The 19,220-nt window shown below is 39.4% G+C and overlaps 2 protein-coding genes across 2 annotated transcripts in view; one reads left to right on the top strand and one right to left on the bottom strand.

Moving 5' to 3' along the window:
- The window catches only part of MRPS27 (mitochondrial ribosomal protein S27), a 50,100-nt gene extending 48,918 nt beyond the window's left edge, over positions 1–1,182 (bottom strand). The window contains exon 1 of the mRNA XM_074569530.1: positions 811–1,182. Coding sequence (XP_074425631.1) covers positions 811–874 — 64 coding nt within the window. The 5' untranslated portion in view covers positions 875–1,182. The remainder of the gene's footprint in view (positions 1–810) is intronic.
- PTCD2 (pentatricopeptide repeat domain 2) lies at positions 945–18,867 on the top strand. The gene is made up of 10 exons (XM_074569531.1): positions 945–1,077; positions 3,137–3,229; positions 5,352–5,481; positions 6,324–6,441; positions 7,849–7,927; positions 9,108–9,199; positions 12,365–12,478; positions 13,971–14,045; positions 14,846–14,959; positions 16,260–18,867. Exons 1-10 carry the CDS (start codon positions 972–974, stop codon positions 16,482–16,484), a joined length of 1,146 nt encoding a protein of 381 aa, XP_074425632.1. The 5' UTR covers positions 945–971; the 3' UTR covers positions 16,485–18,867.
- Positions 18,868–19,220: the final 353 nt, after the last annotated feature.

Here is a 19,220-nt window from a genome sequence, read left to right as displayed (position 1 = left end):
GTTATGAGGTTTTGCTGAACACTTTACTGCCATGGATTTGGCAGCCTCCATACAACTCTGCGTAGCTTCTCGTGACCCAAAAAAGGTACGTCCTAAGATCACAGAATGATTTAGCTTGGAAGGGACCTTACAGATCACCTAGTTCCAAGCTCCTGCCATGGGCAGGGACACCTCCCACTAGACCAGGCTGCTCAAAGCCCCATCCAGCCTGGCCTTGAACACTTCCAGGGATGGAGCATCCACAGCTTCCCTGGGCAACCTGTGCCAGTGCCTCACCACCCTCATACGAAAAATTTCTTCCTGACATCTAGTCCAAATCTACCCTCTACCAGTTTGAAGCCATTCATCCTGCCACTACATGCCATTGTAAGTGGTCCCTCTCCTGCTTTCTTGTAGGCGCCCTTCAGACACTGGAAGGCTGCTACAAGGTCTCCCGGGAGCCTTCTCTTCAAGCTATGAAGTCAACAAGGCGGAACATCGATTAAAAAAAAAAAAAAAAACAAATTAAGAACGCTCTCCCACACCGCATGCTAGCGATACGCCGTTCCCAGACCTGTCTCTAATTATATATATATATATATGTATAAAGGCGAGAGGGAAGTTCCACGCAGCACCCCGTCCCTGCTCACGCTCCCCACGACGGCGGCGGCCACCGCAGCCGGCGGCAACCACGGCGACCCGAGGGCCCGTCCCGCCAGGGCCTGTCCCCCGCCGCCCGCCGCCCGCCCAGCCCGCACTGTCCCTCAGCGCACTCCCTCCGCCGCGCCGCCGTAGCCACCCCCGGTGCTGCCTCGCCAAGGGACCACCGACCTGCCGCGGCGCCGAAGGCCCTCCCGCTCCAGAGCACGCCTCGCCTGAGCATGGGGGCGGCCATGGCGCCGAGGGAGGAGGAAGCGAGGGGCGGCACCGGGCCGGCCTGCAGGCGTCCCGCCCCGCTCCCGGCTGCCTTAGTCGGCAGGCCCGGGCGTAAGATGGCTGCGGTGCTCGCCGGTGGCTCCCAGCGGGTGGTGCGGGAGGCGGTGCGGCGCTCGGCCGTTCGCCCGCCCGCCTCGGGCTGCTGGGGCTGCGCGCCTGGAGGTACGGCGGGCTGCGCGGCGGCGGGCGGGCGGCGGGGTGCCCGGCCGGGGTCCCGGGGATGTCCGCCAGCTGGGGGGTCCGACCGGAGTACTACAACTCCCGACAGGCCCGGCGAGCGTCGGCAGCCTCGTGCCTGACGGGAGTTGTAGTTCCTGCGGGGGGTGCCCCTCTCAGCGCCAGTAATGGAGAGGGGGGCGCCGAGGAGCTCCTGGTGGGCTTCACAGCAGGCCCGTTGATGCGGCCGTGGGCAGAGTTGGCAGCAGCGTTACTCAGTTTATCCCATGCTTGCCGCTGGCTGGATACCAGCCGCTAAAAAAAAATATAAAAATAAACATGCAGCTTCCCAAACGTGTATTTATTCTGGGAGGACTACAACGGTATCCAGACCCTGGGCTGCACCTTCTGGTTGTCACCACCACCACCACCATGCTTGGCCTTCAGAGGCCTTTCAAAGGTGCTCCCTTGCCCAGAGAACTAAATGGCGGCCCGTGGAAAGGAGGCATATGGCAGAGCGCTCCTTGACATAGGACCCGACTGGGCTCTCAGCCTGCTGTGCCAATGTCGGTGGAGGTGTTGCTCTGTTCGACCCCTCAGAGACGTGGTGATCCCCACTGCGGGGTGGTCTGCCCACTGCTCCTCACGGACCTTCCTTTCAGAGGGTTGTGGCACATCTGAGGTAGAGCAGGTTGGTTGGTTAAGTTCTCCAGGATGGCCTGCACCACCTGCATGCACCAGCCAATATATCGATCTCCCTTCTTTATCTCCAGAGGCCCTCTTACTTGGTTTTGCACTGAAGGGTGCAAGAAGGGTGAAATCCTGCTGCCCCAGTCACTGCCTGTGACTGCTGAGTGTCCATGCGGCATGGTGCGCCTGTGCCACCCCAGGCACCGGCATGATTCCCGCATCAGCTCCGAAGAGGCCCAGGGCAGGGACAGTCTTTCCGTGTTAGACCAGCTGAGAAGGTCTCTGTGAAGTAAATGGCATGAGAAGGTCTGTGGGAAGTAAAGAGCAGGGTGATCCAGGACAGTTTCATGCTGGATAAAGTGTATTTGTTTATCCATTGGAACTGTTTCCATTAAGTTTAATAGCTAAAGGTGCCGTTTAGTGGATTTTTTTTTTCTTCAGGTTTTATGAAATGTATCATTAGCATGCTTTGCTTGCATAGAAAACAAGTGTTTTCTATTTGCATGGCCTGTTACATTTTTCTAGGGACATGCATAAGGAGAATAAATAACCTAATTCAGGTCAATGCTTGCACTTGACCCTCCACAATTAGAATCACTCTTTAAGAAGCCAAAACCTTAAAAGATTAGATTGTGACAAAGTAAACTATGACAGTGACTATCTGGTACAAAGTCATTGGTTACAAATAAAAATCTCCTAGAGAGCTGGTTTTGTGACAGCAAAACCTTCACAAATAGCATTTGCATGACACTTTTTTTAAAGGAGCTTACAACACAGTACAGTTGTGTTTTGAGATTCTAGACTGTCTTGTCTTTAATGTCTGTACTGCACCAGAACTTCACTAGGTGTCCTGGGTGTTAATACAATTCAAATAATAAGCTTTGTGATTTTTTTTCCTTTTGTCTTCCTACTGCATTTGGAGCTTCCAGAATGATGCATTCTACAATAGAAGGGTCAGCACATGTGAGGAAAGGAAGCTGTGCCACTAGTGAGTTGTGGTGAACAAAGAGATGACAAGACAAATCATTATAAAAGCATGAAAGGGGAGAAAGACCTTATTGTGCAGAATCCTCTTGTACCTTGGCTAGGTGGAGAGGAATGGTGTCTCTAGTTTTAATTTTGCGTGTCCAACAAATATATATTTCTTCATTCTTGTAGACGTTAACTCTGGAAAGCCATGACATAGTGCTCGTGTTCTTTTGGCAGTGACGTGAGCAACTGCAATTTTTGCATTTTTTTTTTTTTTAATGTCCTGCAGCCAGTGGTCTGGCATCACACAATAACTAACAGCAGTAATTCATAAAAGCAAAGTTCAGTAGTATTAAAACAGACAGTGTGACGTAAAACTCAACCTTCTCTTTTTTTCTTGTGTTAGGGAAGCGGTATCTGCTAACGGAAGATGATATTAAGTTACAAGAATTTCAGCAGATGAAAGTGGCAATTAGAAATGAAGTTCATGGCAATAAAGGTATTAGTATGTATCTCACAATCATCATTCTTAATTTTAGCATGAGTCCTAGGAAACAAGACAGTCAAAGTCATAATATGACACCAGCTGACACCATTTAAAGCAACTACTTACGTGTTCCTCAAGTTTTCGAGTTGCAAGATGTCTGCATAAGACCTGCAATGTTGTGTTCTTGCTTTTCTGACTTTGTCAGATAGTCTAATAGAAAATACTGTTTCAGTCTACAAATCTTGCTTCAAATACATCATCAGCAGAGAAAGTGGTACAAAGCCTAATAGTTACTAAACTATCCAGAGGTCTATGACAGTAATTCTCTTTTAATCTGCTCTGTAAATTTAGTTAGCCTATTCTTTTAGATTTTTGTTCCTTTTACCTGAAGTAAGTTTTCAGTTGCACACCCAATTCCAGATGACGTCTGCATACTCAGAATATGAAAAAAAAATCAGGTTTTCCAAACTAACAAAGGAGTAAGATCATTGGATTTTTTCTGGTGGGGATTTTGTCATGCTGTTTAAAGTGTATATGAATTCATTTCTTTAAGAAATATAAACATAAATCTGCCCATAATATTTAAGGAAAGGTAGGTAAAACTCCATTTCCTGCACCTGTTTAATCATGTGCAGGTGTTCTAGTGATACAAATTGATCCATCCAAAGGATGTAGTTAATTTTATATTTGAGACAGAGAGGGAGATCAAGTCAGTGTGTCAGTTTTTCTGTATTAAGTAGAAGTAGAATTTAAATCTAGCAGTGGCAAGTCATAACGTTATTATATTTTGCTGTGATGATGACTTACTCGTATTGGGGATTATTCATCCTATACTTGAGATACATTGAATTTATTGCTACGGGTCAATCACTCTTGCTAAAGCAGGTTTGTAGAAGCCAAATATTTGGCTTTACAGGTTACAGTTGACCCTTTTGTTTTGTACAAATAGTAGCCTCTGAGAACTGATGAAAACAACGTGCTAAGCACTTATTTATGTGTATGTGTACCCGGTTTCTGTACTCGGTGCTTAGTCCTATACTAGAAAGATGAAAAGAAGTAATTAGGGCTAATAATAAACTTGGTTTAGAAATGGAAAAAACAGCAATAACTATTCTATAATAGTTATACTATTACTACAGCAGTTAAACAATTACTTACAGTAGTTATAGAACTCTTCTGTGTTCTTTACAAATGCAGTTCGGATCCCAGGTGTTTTTTAAATCTGTGCACACCTTTGAACGCATCACAACCATTATATATGCATACTTATATATATACACATTCTTCTGATTTCACAGGATTCAGCCCTGCATCTCAGTCTTGAGTAGGGACTTGTGTTTGCATTTAGCAAGAGATAAGCACCCAAGTAGCTGAATACATTCTTTTCTGGGGTGATCCCCTTGCACCTCTTGTGTAGGTCACTAGCTTGGAAACAACAGTGACCCAGCAAATGCTACAAAAAGTTCACTTCCCTGCCCAAGACAGGGGGCAGCACCTTTAGAGGAATGGTGCTGCCAGGTGCTACATGTGATTTTAACCTTGTGTATGTCTGAATCAGAGCCTTGAGATTACCAAATGGAGGATTTGTCTTTGTGCTGGCTTTGTCATAGGAAAATATGCTGAAAAGAGAAACCTCTTTTTTGGTGGGAGAAGGGAAGCAACACTAAGTTTATGGATATGTATAGAAATACATAGATTATATATGAGACTCTTTGTGTTTGCATCAATTCTGAAGGAATTTAAATTTTCTGTACAAACAGTGTTGAGTAGAAGTTCTTATGCTTATTTGAATGCTGAATAGGATTGTTCTTGTTGTTTGCGTGCTTTTTGAAAAAAGAAGATAAGGCAGAAAATGTCACTTACAAAACTTCCTCTTTAACGTTTTTGTATTAGCTGAGATATTCCATAAGACAATGAAATTAAGTTCACAATAAGCATCTTCTTGGTTTTCCAAGTCTAACATGACTTCTTGGGGATGCGTAGGGATGCTTGTCTGTGAAAAGCTTTATGCATTTTTCTTGGTGAAAAACAAAAGCTTTCTGCTTCATTAAATCTCCATGTTTCAGGTACCAAGTATGCAACACAGGTAACAGAATTGTCTGTAGACTGCTGCTATAATGTGTTTTACTTTCAGATCCATATTTTAAAAGTATTAAAGAAAAACTAAAGAAAAATGGAATGATTCTCAAAAATGAATTAAAAAATTTACTGCATTTATGTCAGACTTCATCGGATGTGGAACTAGCCAGAAAAGCTATTTACAGGTATTTTTAAAAATCCAGGTAACGCTCTTCTCTATCTGTATTTTTTTGCTTTTATTAGATCATCTCAGGTTATGTCTGCAGCTGAGTGCTTGCTCTAATTCAGTGGCTATATGCATATTTAATTCCTTGTATTTTTACCCCTGCATTTTTATTTGCTTTGGATCTTCCAACTCTTCAGAGACTCTTAGATCAAAGCAGAGCCAAGCTACAGGAGCAAAGTGGTTTGCTACTGTATGCAGAATGAATGGTGACCCAGATAGAAACGTCATCTCTCAGCTAAGAGATAGTGGTGCGTTCAGTGGCATTTTCCAGCTAAGACATGACTGGTTATAAACTAGTCTGGACCCAGCAGTGGCAGGTCAGAAAGTTTTGTGAATGAAAGCCTTCACAGCAATTACAATGTAGGAGCTATAAAGAAAAAAGTGAAACACTTCGTTTTTATATTTTTATTGACATTTTTAGTGTTGGAGAGAAAAAGATGAGGTATTTCAGCAGGTACTGCAGCTAAAATAGACTGCTGCAACTTCCTGTGCTATTGCTCTGTGAATGGAAGGTAAAGTAGCTGAGAATTTTCGTGGCAGAGACTCATTCTATTACTAATCCAGTGCAGGTTACTTTACTAGAAATAGAAGAGGTTACATATTACTACTTAATGTATTAGTTTGATCAAAACAGTATTTTTCCCGTAAAATTAGTCTCCTGTTATCTAAATGTCATTGGCTGGTGCAGGTGAAGTGTGCCTCTGTCATTGGACATTCAGATCTTACTGTCTATTTAAAACTGTTTTCCCTTGACAAATTCCATGCCCTGTGTGATTAACTTTTTTTCAACCTGTCCAATAGGTACCATGAACAGAATGGAATCACAGCCTTACATAATTTTAAATTTGGGCCCCTCTTTATGAGGCTATGTTATGAGCTGGATCTTGAAAGACCTGCAGTAGAACTTATCAAAGATCAGGTAATTCCCCTCTATATTTTGAAATATTATTATTAGTCCAATATGTGTAATTAGTATGCTGCACATGAGCCTTGCGTGGGCTCATAGACTTGAAGTATATGTGTTGCAGTAGCAAGGATGTCTATGACATTAATGTAAGGATGCAGGTTACATGGTTTTTATTTTTAAAATAGCAAAACAATAATTAAAAGAAAATTAAATGCTAGTTTGACTGAACTTTATTATTGTAGTTCTGTATAATTGCATCATTGGGATAAAAAGTATTAATTAAAAAATAATTCCTCAAATGAACACAGCTGATGCGTGTTTTGCTGCATCCTGTGTTGCATTAGATCATTCTTGGAAATGAACACTTCCTTGGGTTATTTGCACCAATAGATTTATCATGTTACTCTGTACTTCAGACTCCCTCTGAACAACGTAGAGGTGGTATGATGTTCATCATGTCAGGAACTTGGCTATTTTAGTGCTGAAAAAAATTAACGGCTTGGTTTTGAACTTCTGTACAATGCTATGACAAGTTGTTAATCGTGCCTAGTGTATAATAAATTAAGAATATTCTGTGCAATAATGTGTGTCTTCAAAAATCTCTGGCGACCAGTGGAAATGTTAATTCATTGTTAGTCATTGTTAATCATTATGTTAATTCATTAAGGCATGAGATATGCCTAGCCAGAAATGGGAGAGATCATGCTTGGGCTACTGTTCTTAAATTGGGCATGTCTAACAGCATATGTGTGTGTTGTTTTGATTTGATCAAGGTCTGTGTTATTAAGACAGGTTCTGCAGTACTTGCAGGACTTAGGAACTGATGGATAGTAAGATACAGTACCACTTCTTCAGAATTTGCTGCAGAAATTAGACTTAATACCTCTGACATTTTATTTGGCTATTACCCACACAGTGTGTGATAGAAATGAAATGTAAAATATACTTGCTCTTTCTTCTGCTACTCTGCTTGTCATTGCTCAAGCCCTTGTGCTGATATGTTCATTTGATATTGTGATTAGCAAAAAATTCTTTCAGTTTCATGTTCTTGGTACTTTAATGCAAAGATATGGTTAATCATCTGTAAGCTGTATTTCTGCTGAGATTTTAAGAGTTGTCATTAGTCAGTGACTTCTGCTTGCATTAACTTAGAGGTCACAATCTGTCATTAAAAAAAAAAAGATAGTGAGAATCTCTGGGCAATTTCTTTTTAATTATAGTGAGGTTTTGACCATACTGAGTCACTGGTGTTTTAGCGGTTACTTGACAGGACAATCAAGGAACCCAGAGAGTTAAATGCTGAACTTGTGAAGATGTGGCTTATTCCAGTAGGAAGACCTGCTAAATGCTGTGCACAGTAATGATGCTCATTGTCCTAACTTTCTTTACACTTGCTCTATTTATATGTTTCTTCTCCAGAATTTGCGTGGTTTTTTCTCAGAGAGTACATCATTCCATATTTTGATGACTATGCTGTTTAAAAAGGGCCATTTTGAAAGTAAGTACTGTGTTTGCTAAGGCAAATGCATTTTGAGGAGAACGCTTCTCAGTGTGAGTGTGTGTGTGTGTGTGTTCATATAAATATATTTTTTTTAATTAATATTGTTGATTGGTTTATGGTTTTAGAAGGCCAAACATCATGTAAATCAGCGTAGACATGAATGGGTTGCACTGTAGTGTGTAATAAAAATGGAAGGCTGTATTTGTTTTGTACTTCCAATGATATTCTTACCATTCTCATTTGCACAGAATTGTGATTATCCAGGGGGGCTTGTTTCCTAAACCCTCTTCTCTGAGTGCTTAACTTCTCTCTGGTTTGTAATTTCCCATAGCTTTTTATTTTCTCTATTCAAAGTTTGGTTTATGTGTTTTTCGGAACAGTAAGTTCTTCAACAATTTTTTGTCAGTTCTGCATTTGTGTCAGAAGAGGGAAGAGTACCCTTTCTCCTTTGATAACAAAACCAGACCGTAGTCTTTCTCAGTTTGTCTTACTAGTGCACCCACAGAGATTGGCTACTGCAATATTGAAGTCAAATGCTTCAAATCAGTTTGGCCCTTTGTGAGGATAAGGGGAATCATCTGACCTGGCTGAAAAGACTTTCCATAGAAAATCTTAAATTGAGCATGGAGTAAGTTTTTCAAGCAAATCCCTTTATTTGAAATTTGTTGTACATGCAGCTCTTGGTCTCTTGATGTTAGGCAAATCTAAGTCCAGCAGTTGTCTTAAAAGTTGAGACTGCACCATTGTAAAAATAAATAGATCAGAGTCTGAATGCAGTGTTGTGGTGTCATGAAGCATGTGTGTTATTGAGGAGCTGTTAGATAGTTTGCCTGAAATGGTGGATCATGTGTTTAAAAGGCATTCTCCCTGTTTGCCCAGAAAGCAAGCAAGTGGCTTTGTCAAGTATCTAGAATTTAGTTTTATATTTGTGTGAAAATAATAGAACAGTAAGGCGATTGAAAAATTCCTTGCTGGGAAGAAATATTTACATGCAACTGACCCTAAATTAATATTTTTCATATGGATTAATTTAAAAGAAACAAAAAAGATTTCAGTTGACAGTCTTATTTTGAAATAGACTTACTAAGCTCATACCATGTTGATTGTTGTTTCCCCCAGTGACTAAAAGTACAGCCTTAAATTTGTGAAGTGAATAACACTAATGTATTTTTTATAGGTGCTTTTGAAGTTCTTGTAGAAATGAAAAAACAAGGTATACCTTTCAACAAAGAAACCTATCTGCTTGCATTTGCAATATGCTACAAACTGGTAAGTATTTTCAATTTACACGATGAAAAAGTATTTGAAATGCCTTCTCTACGTCTTTCTTTTTTTTGGATTTAAAAATTTCCATATGTTCCCAGTCATGATTTCTGTCTAGACCAAATGTTTTAGATATATTTAAGTCCTAAATTGCTTCATTGTGCATGATATGGTGCACGTATATATCTTCCCATACAAACTAATGTCACAAAGCAAATCCCTAAAAAATTACATGGACATAAGCACTAAGGAACAAATTTCATACAGCCTTTGAGTAGCTGATAGTATTCTTTCTCTGAGATCTCTGGATCTCTTCAGACTCTGTGCTTGAGCCTCAATATTGGTTTTATAGTCTGGCTTCCTTAAGAAACAAGGCATATAGATGATATATTCTGTTTATCAGACATCTCCCATCCGTTTCTCCCCTCCCCTCCACGTAACCTTGAACCATTTCTGTAATTGCACTCAAATTTGAGAAGGATTAGAGTTCTCAAAGGTAATATTTTCCTACATGCCTGATGAAAATGGGCAGCTGAGTGCAGGAAAGCCTAAACGACTGCCTTTAGTGAGAGACAGTCTGCCCCTTGAGCTTAACTGTATTTTTAGCTCAGGGAAAAAGAGCACGAACACAGTAAGAAACTAGGCTACATAGGGTTCTACGAGTGCTTCCTTAGAACTGTTTCCTTTTTGTAGCAAAGTGAGATCCCCAAACTTTTTGATTTGATCTTCCTCTACAGATTTGAATCAGTTCTGCATTTGAAATAGTAACATAGGCCCTTCCCAAACTAAGTAGGAAACTCTTGTTCAATTTCCCCGTGTTTTTAGGAAGAAAGACACTAGCTGAGGGAAAAATATACCAATAGGTTAAACTTCCACAAATTTCTCAGTTAACCATACAATGAAACTGAGTGCATATATGATAAAAAGGAGTTGGCCTAAAATGGTAGCTCAGCAGTAAGTGATGTGGTGTTTCTGAAATTCTCAGTTCTAATGAATCAGGGCTGCCTTCAGGTCAGGGGAACTAGGAATAGCCATATGGCTTTGGTGTTTGGAGAGTGGAGGGCAGTAGACAGAGCTGAGAAAGAGCTGTGGAAGTTGTCTGCTGTTAAAAATGGCTAGAGATTGGGATGTTATCGGTTCTACGTAGAAGGCACCTTTTTTTTTTGAAAGTTATGAATGTACAATGATTCTAACATTATACTACAACCCAAGTTTATAAGCTGGTGTTTGCTACTAGCATCCATTAAGGCAATATTCACCACTTCGAGGTTGCTTCTTGGTCTGTACTCTGCCTGTTTAGGTAAAGGCTTTCACAGAAACCCACATTGTTTCTCTGAGGTATCCTTTACACCCTCTGTTGTAGCTTCTTCATAAAATCTTTACATGGTTCTTTCCGTGGCCTGCCGTCAGAAGGCTTGCATCTATGGCATGTGCAACTGGAAGAGGTTCCTGAGACTTCTGTTTTCTACTACTTCTGGCCCTACCTGTGTTTTCAGTAGAGAATCTGGCCCATCATTACTTGTTTAACGAATTGATGAAAATACAGGGGAAATTATTCTAAACTGTCACCTGGTTGTTTTAACAGCCACAATAAATTTGTGGGTTTTTTTTTTCATTAAGATAAAATACTATGAATAAGGGAATAAGCTGTATTAACCCTTTATGCACTAAAGAGGATTAGGTGGAACTCTTTCAAGATTAATCTGTTGATTCAGCTGTTAGTTGTAGGAAGAGAAACTGTGAAGCTCAAAAGTGTTTCTGCTTGTGACGCAACATAAGAAACTTCAGAAAAAATCTTGAAGGGAAATATCTTCAAGATGCACTACTTGAGTAGTGGAAGTAACGGTGCTGATATCATTAAGAGCCATACTGGATTTTTACCAGGTTAATTCTAGGTTTCTTTTGAACGATCATGCCAGAGACCAGTACAGAAAAATGTGCAAGGCTTAAAGTTCAGATTATTGCAAAGGAATTAATGTTTAATCTTTGTACAGAAGTGTTTTAGAGGTCAACTGTAAACAACTGTAAACATCCTCTGGGATATTTTAAATCGTTGTAAAGCACTGGTATCCTCTAAGGTAACAGATGGTCCTTTGTGCAGGAAAGGGCTATAGGCCTTTTGATGACAACAAAACATTTATGTAATAATAATCAATCTTCTGGTGGTCAGAATGTTTCTAAATTTTCAAATAACAAGTTTTAAACACCAGGTTTCTCATGTGGTTTAAAAGGTATTTTCACAAGCTGTGCAGACCATACAGCAGTGGCATGGAAAAGCATCCCTTAAACACCCAAAGCATGACCCTATCCCTTAAATCACGGCTAGTATTTTGCAGGAATGCCACTTTGAACAGTAGGAACAAAAATCAACACCAAATACTAGGAAGGAATATGAAGGCTCTTATCCATATTGCTGGTACCAGCTGTTACAAAACCTTCCTGCCGCCAGCTTTTAAGTTTGGGGGGTATTATTTTGTTTGGGGTCCAGTCAGCTCTACTCATAATTTCTAGTGTGAGGAACGTTGTTTTTGAGAGTTGGTGGTTTGTGTGGTAACACACAGGTAAACTCATTGTCTTTAACTATAGACTCCTATTGAAAATAGTCTCAGCAATAATGGAAGCTTTCTGTGTTGGATAACAGGCAAATGTCTAATCTGTCATATTAATCCATAAGAGAGGCTAAAAATTGCTGAGTGCTCAAATTTGCACATACACAGATTTCTTTAGTGTAATGGTGCTGAGCAGTTCAATGCTTACAAAACATTGATTTTCATTAACTATCTAATGTAGCTTTGAGAATAAAGTAAGGACAAAAAATCAGCTTTCTTCCTGATTTCAGAATGATTGGAAAGTGGAAAGTGTCTGTTGGTTTTCGCATACTGCCGGGGTTGTTTTGTCTCTTATGGAAGCCAAAACAGGGCAAGGTGTAGTTGTTAAAATAACGGAAATTATTTTTACCTTTTTCTGAACTCTGTAGCTTTGAATATCATATTTTAATGTTGTGTTTCTCAAGAAGTGCTGCACAGAATCTGCTTGATTGGGTTCAGATATGGATTGCCTTGGTGATGTTACAGTATGTTGACTTCTGAATGCCTTCTGAATGTGATTGCCTACAGTCCTTTCAGATCACAAGAATAACAAGTGCAACTTAGGTTTGAAATTTCTATGCAGGACAACCTAGAGTCTTGCAAAATCTCTGCGAAACTGCTTGAAGAAGCACAGCTAAAAGGCGACACATTACCTTTGCGAGCACTCTGCTTTGCTGTGGCAACTGCTCTGAAGCAGGTACAGTACCTTTTGTTTTAATTTGTGCCTGAATCTTTATAGTTTTATTGTAGTAAGATAGTCAGTGAAAGGAAGCTAATGTAGAGGAAGGATGACTGATCTATGTACTGATGACTGATCTACTTCAAGTACTAGAACCTTGAGGCCCCTGAAAGAGTAGGATTGTAGGCAGCTCCCACAGAAAGTGAATGTGGAAATCCTGATATCTAAACATGTGTCTTGAGTCTAATGCACAGGCATTTTGTGCTAGTGACAATGCTATATAAAATGTTTTTAGAAAATGAAAGAGAGTTGGGCCAGCAGGTTAGATGTAACCGTGGACCCAGTCCTGCAGATACTGCAATTTAGTGATGATTTCCTTTAAGTAGAATTAAAATGATAATTTAAAATATTTGCATAATTATCTCTTTAAAATGTTTATCCTGGGAGGCAAACTCAAAGGCTATGAAGTGCATTGCCATTCTGCCTGTGAGATGGCCTGTCTTTCTCCGCCACATGTTTCTTCAGGGGGAGGTTTTCACTGATACAAAGAGGCTCTAAGGCAGTAGTATTTCCTCTGCCATTACGTTGTGTATACAGGTTGAGGAAATTCTGAACCTCATCTGTTTCATGTCTAAACAGAAGTCAGAGGCACTGTAAGAGCTACCAATTCGATGTTGTTCATGGATTTGAATGAATGAAGTAGAATTGTTAAAATTTTCTTATGCACTCTGTGGCCTTTTTTTGTGCTGTGTCTGTGAACAGAGACACTGAAGAATAGCATCATTGAAATTAATTTATTCATGTGCATGATGGCATGACAGGGCTTCTCATTGGCATTGAAGTTAAAAAAAAAAAAACTCTGAACAAGATGAAATATCCTTGATGCTGTTGCTTTATGTAATAGTTAAAATTCTTATTTTGCAAACAGAATAATGCTCCACATTAACTATTCCTTTAGCTGCATGATCATTGACAGTACGTCTTGCTGTGAGTAAAATGTTTCTTGATCCCAAGTAACAGTGGTTGTTCTAGTAAATGTCAGTGTAACATTTACTGTCTATACAAATCAGTTGATGGCATAGATACAGTACTGTAAATGTGTATGTCCAAAAGGTTAAAATTTCTGGGCAGGATAAATACCCACACTAATATATGTTGCACTTCATTTAAGTACTCTGACGTCTGCCAAACTGAGCATGTGTTTAGATCTTTTATCTTTTAGGTGCTGTCATGCTCAGTGTTGGTTACATGCATCCTTTCCTTGGTGATTTGAGGCAGGGAGTACTGCCTGATGCACTAAAGAGCCAGATGACGTGGAAACTCCAGCGTGGGGTGGTCCTCTCACAGGCTGGACGCTGTTTAGAGTCTATGAGTCTTGGTGGAGGGGTTCTATGCTGATACTGGTTTGTGATTCATTGAAAAGTTGTGAAAGACTGTGATTTTTCTTTGACTTTTATTGTGAAAGCATGTCACACATGTTTAACCATATTTTTTTATAATTCCTTCCTAGAATGATGTAGTGCAAGCCAAATTTTATTGTTCCCAGATAGTGAAAACAGAGAACAAACTATACAGTAATCTTAAAGTAAGTATGCTTGCTTTGTATTAGAGTCTTGCAGAAAAGTATGCTATACTGGACAAAAAAACTCCCATGTGCAAAGTAACCGAAGGCCAGAAACTTGGTCACACAGGCATGTATCACTACTGTCGCTGAGCTTGTTTTTGAGCCAACAGACAATTTCTGTCAGTTGTTAGAGTTACATTCTGAACTGTTAACACCCTCCCCCCATTTTTAAAATCACTTCCTACCATAGATGGTAATGGAAAGTAGACCAGTCCTACATCTGTGAGTATAGATCTGTGAACAATTTGTACTTAATGACATTATGTGTTTTTGCTTTCTTTCTACAAGAGATTTTAAAAACCACAGCTCCAAGTAAACGCCATCCTTAGCTGTGCTCTGCCCACTTCAGACCTCCTTCAGCCCTATGAACCTTAACCACATATGTACATACAACAATTTTTTTCTCTAATTGCACGGTCTACAACCTGAGAGAAGGTCTACTGCATGTACTCTGTAAGTGACCTCTATAAGCTATGGAAAAAAACACTTTATTCAAGAACAACTAATGCAGCTCCATCAGAGGAGCTCTGCCTTCAAGCTCACCCTTCCTTTCCAGGTCCCAGCTGTGGAAAAAAACCAATCATCTGTGGAAATTGATCATTCTTTCTGCTTTCTTCATGATGAATGGATTTTTATCAGCACAGCATATAGAAATGTATTTTGTCTTGCTTTGCTTCATGTCTTCCTCAAACACTTTTATTAAGATTTGCATTTTGTTGATAAGTACTATTCATTTGGTGTGGTTTTCTTTTATTTTTAAGGTTCTTGTCCAGCTCAGATCTGGTTTGTTAGAAGAAGCAATAAAGATCTTAGAGGCAGCAGTGGAAGAAGATCCTTCTCCCTTTGTGAAAAAAATCGAGTTTTGTGAGCAGGTGGTAAGTATAAAGTAATGAGAGAAGGTCCACGGTGCTTGACTGAGACATGATGATGGTGGTTCAGCTACAGAACTTCAGGTGCCTGAGTTCACCCTACTAAAGTTGTTTGTGTTCTGGTGCATTCAGATGCCGAAGCAGCTGGTTGGCTTTCTGTGCTGTTGGACGCAGCACTTAGATGTCCAATTCTCTGTTTTATTGTGGATCTTGCTCTCAGAAGCTCAAATTTCATCTGAAAGTAGATGAAGCGTTCCCTACTGGCATTAAATAATTTAATCCCTTGCCTTCTATGCTATTTTCATTTGACGTAAAAATGAGAATAAAGTTCCGATCACAGTGATATTGTTAGGTTGGTAATATTTGCAAAGACCTGCTAATACAGAGAAGTGTGATATGGGAAATAATAGCTTTTGCTATTTTACTATAAAAAATAGCTTTTACAGTGTTGATCACCAAGAAGGCTTCCTTCAGAGCACATATGTACCCCTGTCAGTTTGGCAGCATTGCTTCTGCTTTTCCTGAAACCTATTAGTGTATTAATTTTGAACATGTCTATGGAACAAGATATTTTAAGACTGTGTTAATAATTACTTAGCCTTTCACTTCTGCCTATTAAACAAAATGAAAAACTGATAGGTAAAATAACAAATACCAGGTAGAAGGGGGGTGTGTTGAAAAGAAGTTTTTTTAAGCAGCATTTCATTTTGTAAATTCATTGCAATAAACGTTGCATGTGTCAATGTTGTATTTTGATTTTGTCTGGCAAACTTGTAAGTCCCTAAGAAGACTAAGCATTAGTTCTAACGCATTCCTTCCACAAAAGGTTATTGATCAATAACCATTTTTAAGATATTTGCTTATACTTGAGCTCATACTCTGTGTATGGCATACAGAATTTCTCAGTGTTCTATAGTCTGACTTTTATTGATTTGTACTGTACTGTACGTTTAATTTGATACATAATAATAGTTAGAATTGTGGTGATCTGGAAAGTAGATTCCAGGAAGCAATTACATTTCCTGGTTTTAAATAGAAAATAATTCTGTTAGTCTGTACTAGGACTGTACAGCTTTGAGGAAGTTTTAAATCTAATAAACTCTTTCTAATAGGTATCCAGTGCACGTATAATGTGTGCTGCGTGAAATCCTCTTCTTATGAGTCACTGCATTAGACACATATCTTACATTGTGTACCTTTTTTTTTGGTTTTTTTTGGCTTTGAGTGATTGCTTCTCTTCAATATGGTGGTTGAATGAGATCTTCACTTGCTGAACTGTAACAGTCTGTCATTTTCTCCTCCTTAGCTGGCTACTGTCAGGGAAAAGATGGAAGAAAACCCCAACCTTTCTGCCAAATTAGGAGATATTTATACAAAACTACAAACTTCGGGACAGATAACCATGTGCACACTGGAAGACATGCTTTTTCAGATTCCTAGTTCAAAGAAGACCCCTGCAAAGCTCTTAAATCAGAAGCGATTGGGCTATCAGGCTGCTAAACCGCTTCAGTCAAATCTATTGTTGGAATAGTTCAATATTTGATGGCAAACTGAATTGCTGTTTGCATCTCTTAGAAGCCGTTGAAATAAAATGTCTTCTCCCCTCCTCCACAATGAGCAATTGTTTAAGTTGTTTGTGTGAAACTGCATTTTAAATACAGATCATGTAGCTTCCATGTTTCAATTTTGCTAAAAACAAGCCATGACAGTGGGTATTTGTGTGTTGTTCAGAAATGGAGTGATAGAATGGCGTGAAGTTTTTCCTCAGGCACTTAAATCAGGATTTCCTATGCCAAACGTCGTGATGGAAATGAACAAAATATTATGCATATCTGACCTGACTTCTGTGGTTCCTGAGAAGAAAATTCAGTCTTCATCAGATGTAATGTTCTGACTGAAAGGATAGATGCAGTCCAGAGCCTGGATAAGAGTCTGGAAGTGCTTTACCTGTTTATTCAAATACTGTGCATCTCAAGAGAATCAGAGGAAAGCAAGCATCTTTTGTTGCTTTAATATCTGTCTTCAGAAGCAATATATTAGAATGTTTTTTTCCTATCAAATGGTATCACTGAAATGCTATGGGAAGTAGCATGGTAACCAACTGGTTGTTGTCTCACTTGAAGGGGTTCTTTGGCTTCTGTTCTTTTTATTTTTATTTTGTCTCTCTTCCCCTCAAGCAAGTGCCAGAACTGAAAGGATTATTTCTGTGAATGAATCGGTGCATGCTATGTGAAACTGTTGAAGCCGGTGAGTGAGTCACTGTGAAGAAACAAGACCCCATCCATGGAGAAACACATCTTCAGCCATCAAAGGAAAAGTGGCTACAGCAGGTCAGAGTTTTCCTTCTGACGTTCTAACAGTGTAACTCATTTCTGTCACCAATGTGTTGCTAACAATAAAATGCACAAAGCTGTTACGCAGTGGATGGAATCTCATGCAAGTGTAAGTGAAGAAGAATTTGAAGTTTGTATCACATTTTTGTGAAATGTGTGCACGCTTTTTATGAGTGGTTGTGTAGCTTAAAGTGCTGCATACATTAGTCTAAGAACGCAGCTAATTACTTGTTCTGTAATATTTTGTAGCACATAATTTAATGTGTAATTCAGTATTTTAATTGTAACCATTTTCTTTCCCTCAGCTGGGAATCTTTTCAACACTTCCAATAAAATATGGGCCCTTAAGTAGCTCCCAGTCTTTTCTCCACAAATAAATCTGATTCAGGATTTGTAAAGCCTGCTTGCAGTGTGGCAAGGATTAGTTTCAAAAAAATTAAAGGAGTGAACTACTCTTCAGTTTACTCAGTATTATCAGGACAACTGTTTGATGTAAAACTACATTTTTATAAACAATAGAAGATAGTTTGACCCATATAGCCTGTTACATAGCAAATATATAAGGTCAATTCTGTTTAATTTCCTTATTTGTCACTTTCAAAGCTGTATTAATTGCAAGAAGTTAGTTCATCCTAGGAATGAGATGCACATGTTTGTTTTAATCTGAATTGTTAGGTTATGTTCCTGACTGAGGGTGTATCCTATCTGCAGCTGAAGTAATGATAACTTCTGTTATAATTGTCAATATAGCTGATGTTTTGCATTCTTTTGACTACTTGTTTTCTTGAGGCTGATTTACTCAAGCTAACCATTAAGTCAGTCATTTGCCTTAAAGAAACACTGTTTCTTTATCTTGAGAGAGAAGGGGGATGCCCTTAAATAACTAACAATATTTCAGTAGAAAAAGAAAGCAGGGAGCCAAGAAGTGTTAAAGGGTAAACTGAAAGAAACACACACAAAATTCAGTCAATTAAACATTTTAATATTGAGCATTGCTCCGGAAGTGGTGCAGAAGACTGGTAACATCCTCCCTTAGGAAAAAAGATAGGAGAAAAGAGCAACTTCTAATATATACGCAGCTGATTTCAAACAGTCTAATTTGTTTCCTACGAGTTGCAGTTGTTAATCAGGAAAGCCTGGAATTCAACGTGTATTTATAAATTTATGTTTTGGTGCATCAACGTCCTGAGCGCACTGGCTTTTGTGCAGAAGAGTCTTCAGCCGTGTGCTTGGTTTAGTGTACTTAGATGTGGTTGGCTTCTGGTTTCTCAGCACCCAGGATCAGGAAGCCAAACTTGTCTGAAGTTACCCAAATACTTAGGGGTTTTGCCGGGCCAAAGTGGCTGGAATGTCAAGGGCTGGGTTCTTAGCATTTCTTAGAGACAGCCTCAGAGAACAGGATGTGCACTATGTTATTGCAGCGAGTGAATTAATTTTACTTTGCTTATATGGACCTTTAATCAAGGATGAACTTTGTGCTCAACAACAGACAACACTGTGAAATTCAATTAATAGATTTTTTTTTTTTTTTTTGGTGATCAATCTGTTAAAAAAAAAAAATAAAGGTGTTTGCATTTCAAAGTGAATCTGAATTTTTTTCTAGCTTTCACTGCAAGAGACTTCTGTACGAAATACTGTTTAAAACTTTATGTAGTAAGTAGCTCAGATGAGGATCTGAGGGCTCTTTTGGGTACTGCTATGTAGGAAGGGATTGCTGTTTATCATATTCAGATATTCTTCCTGCAATAAAACAAAACATGAGGTTTGTGCGTGTCCTTGCACTCCAGCAGCTTTTTGGAACAGTGATCCAAGAGACAGCAGGTGGCGTTTCTTGATCATACTTTTCTACTGATGTCATTTCCAGGGATAACTTTTACCTGCAGTGTCAGTTATGTAAAGGCAGGCAGAATGAACGGTTTGCCCTGTTTAACGCA

The sequence above is a fragment of the Larus michahellis genome, chromosome Z (genome assembly GCF_964199755.1).
Source record: "Larus michahellis chromosome Z, bLarMic1.1, whole genome shotgun sequence".
NCBI lineage: Eukaryota > Metazoa > Chordata > Aves > Charadriiformes > Laridae > Larus > Larus michahellis.
The sequence above is the reverse complement of the archived record's forward strand: the minus strand, read 5'-3'. Positions and strand labels throughout refer to the sequence as shown.

Bases quoted from the DNA above. Each gene is read 5' to 3' on its own strand.
- PTCD2 (XM_074569531.1), top strand. From the start codon at position 972: ATGGCTGCGGTGCTCGCCGGTGGCTCCCAGCGGGTGGTGCGGGAGGCG. The intron at 5,482-6,323 runs GTATTTTTAAAA...CCTGTCCAATAG, and splicing joins GCCAGAAAAGCTATTTACAG to GTACCATGAACAGAATGGAA. The intron at 6,442-7,848 runs GTAATTCCCCTC...TTTCTTCTCCAG, and splicing joins TAGAACTTATCAAAGATCAG to AATTTGCGTGGTTTTTTCTC.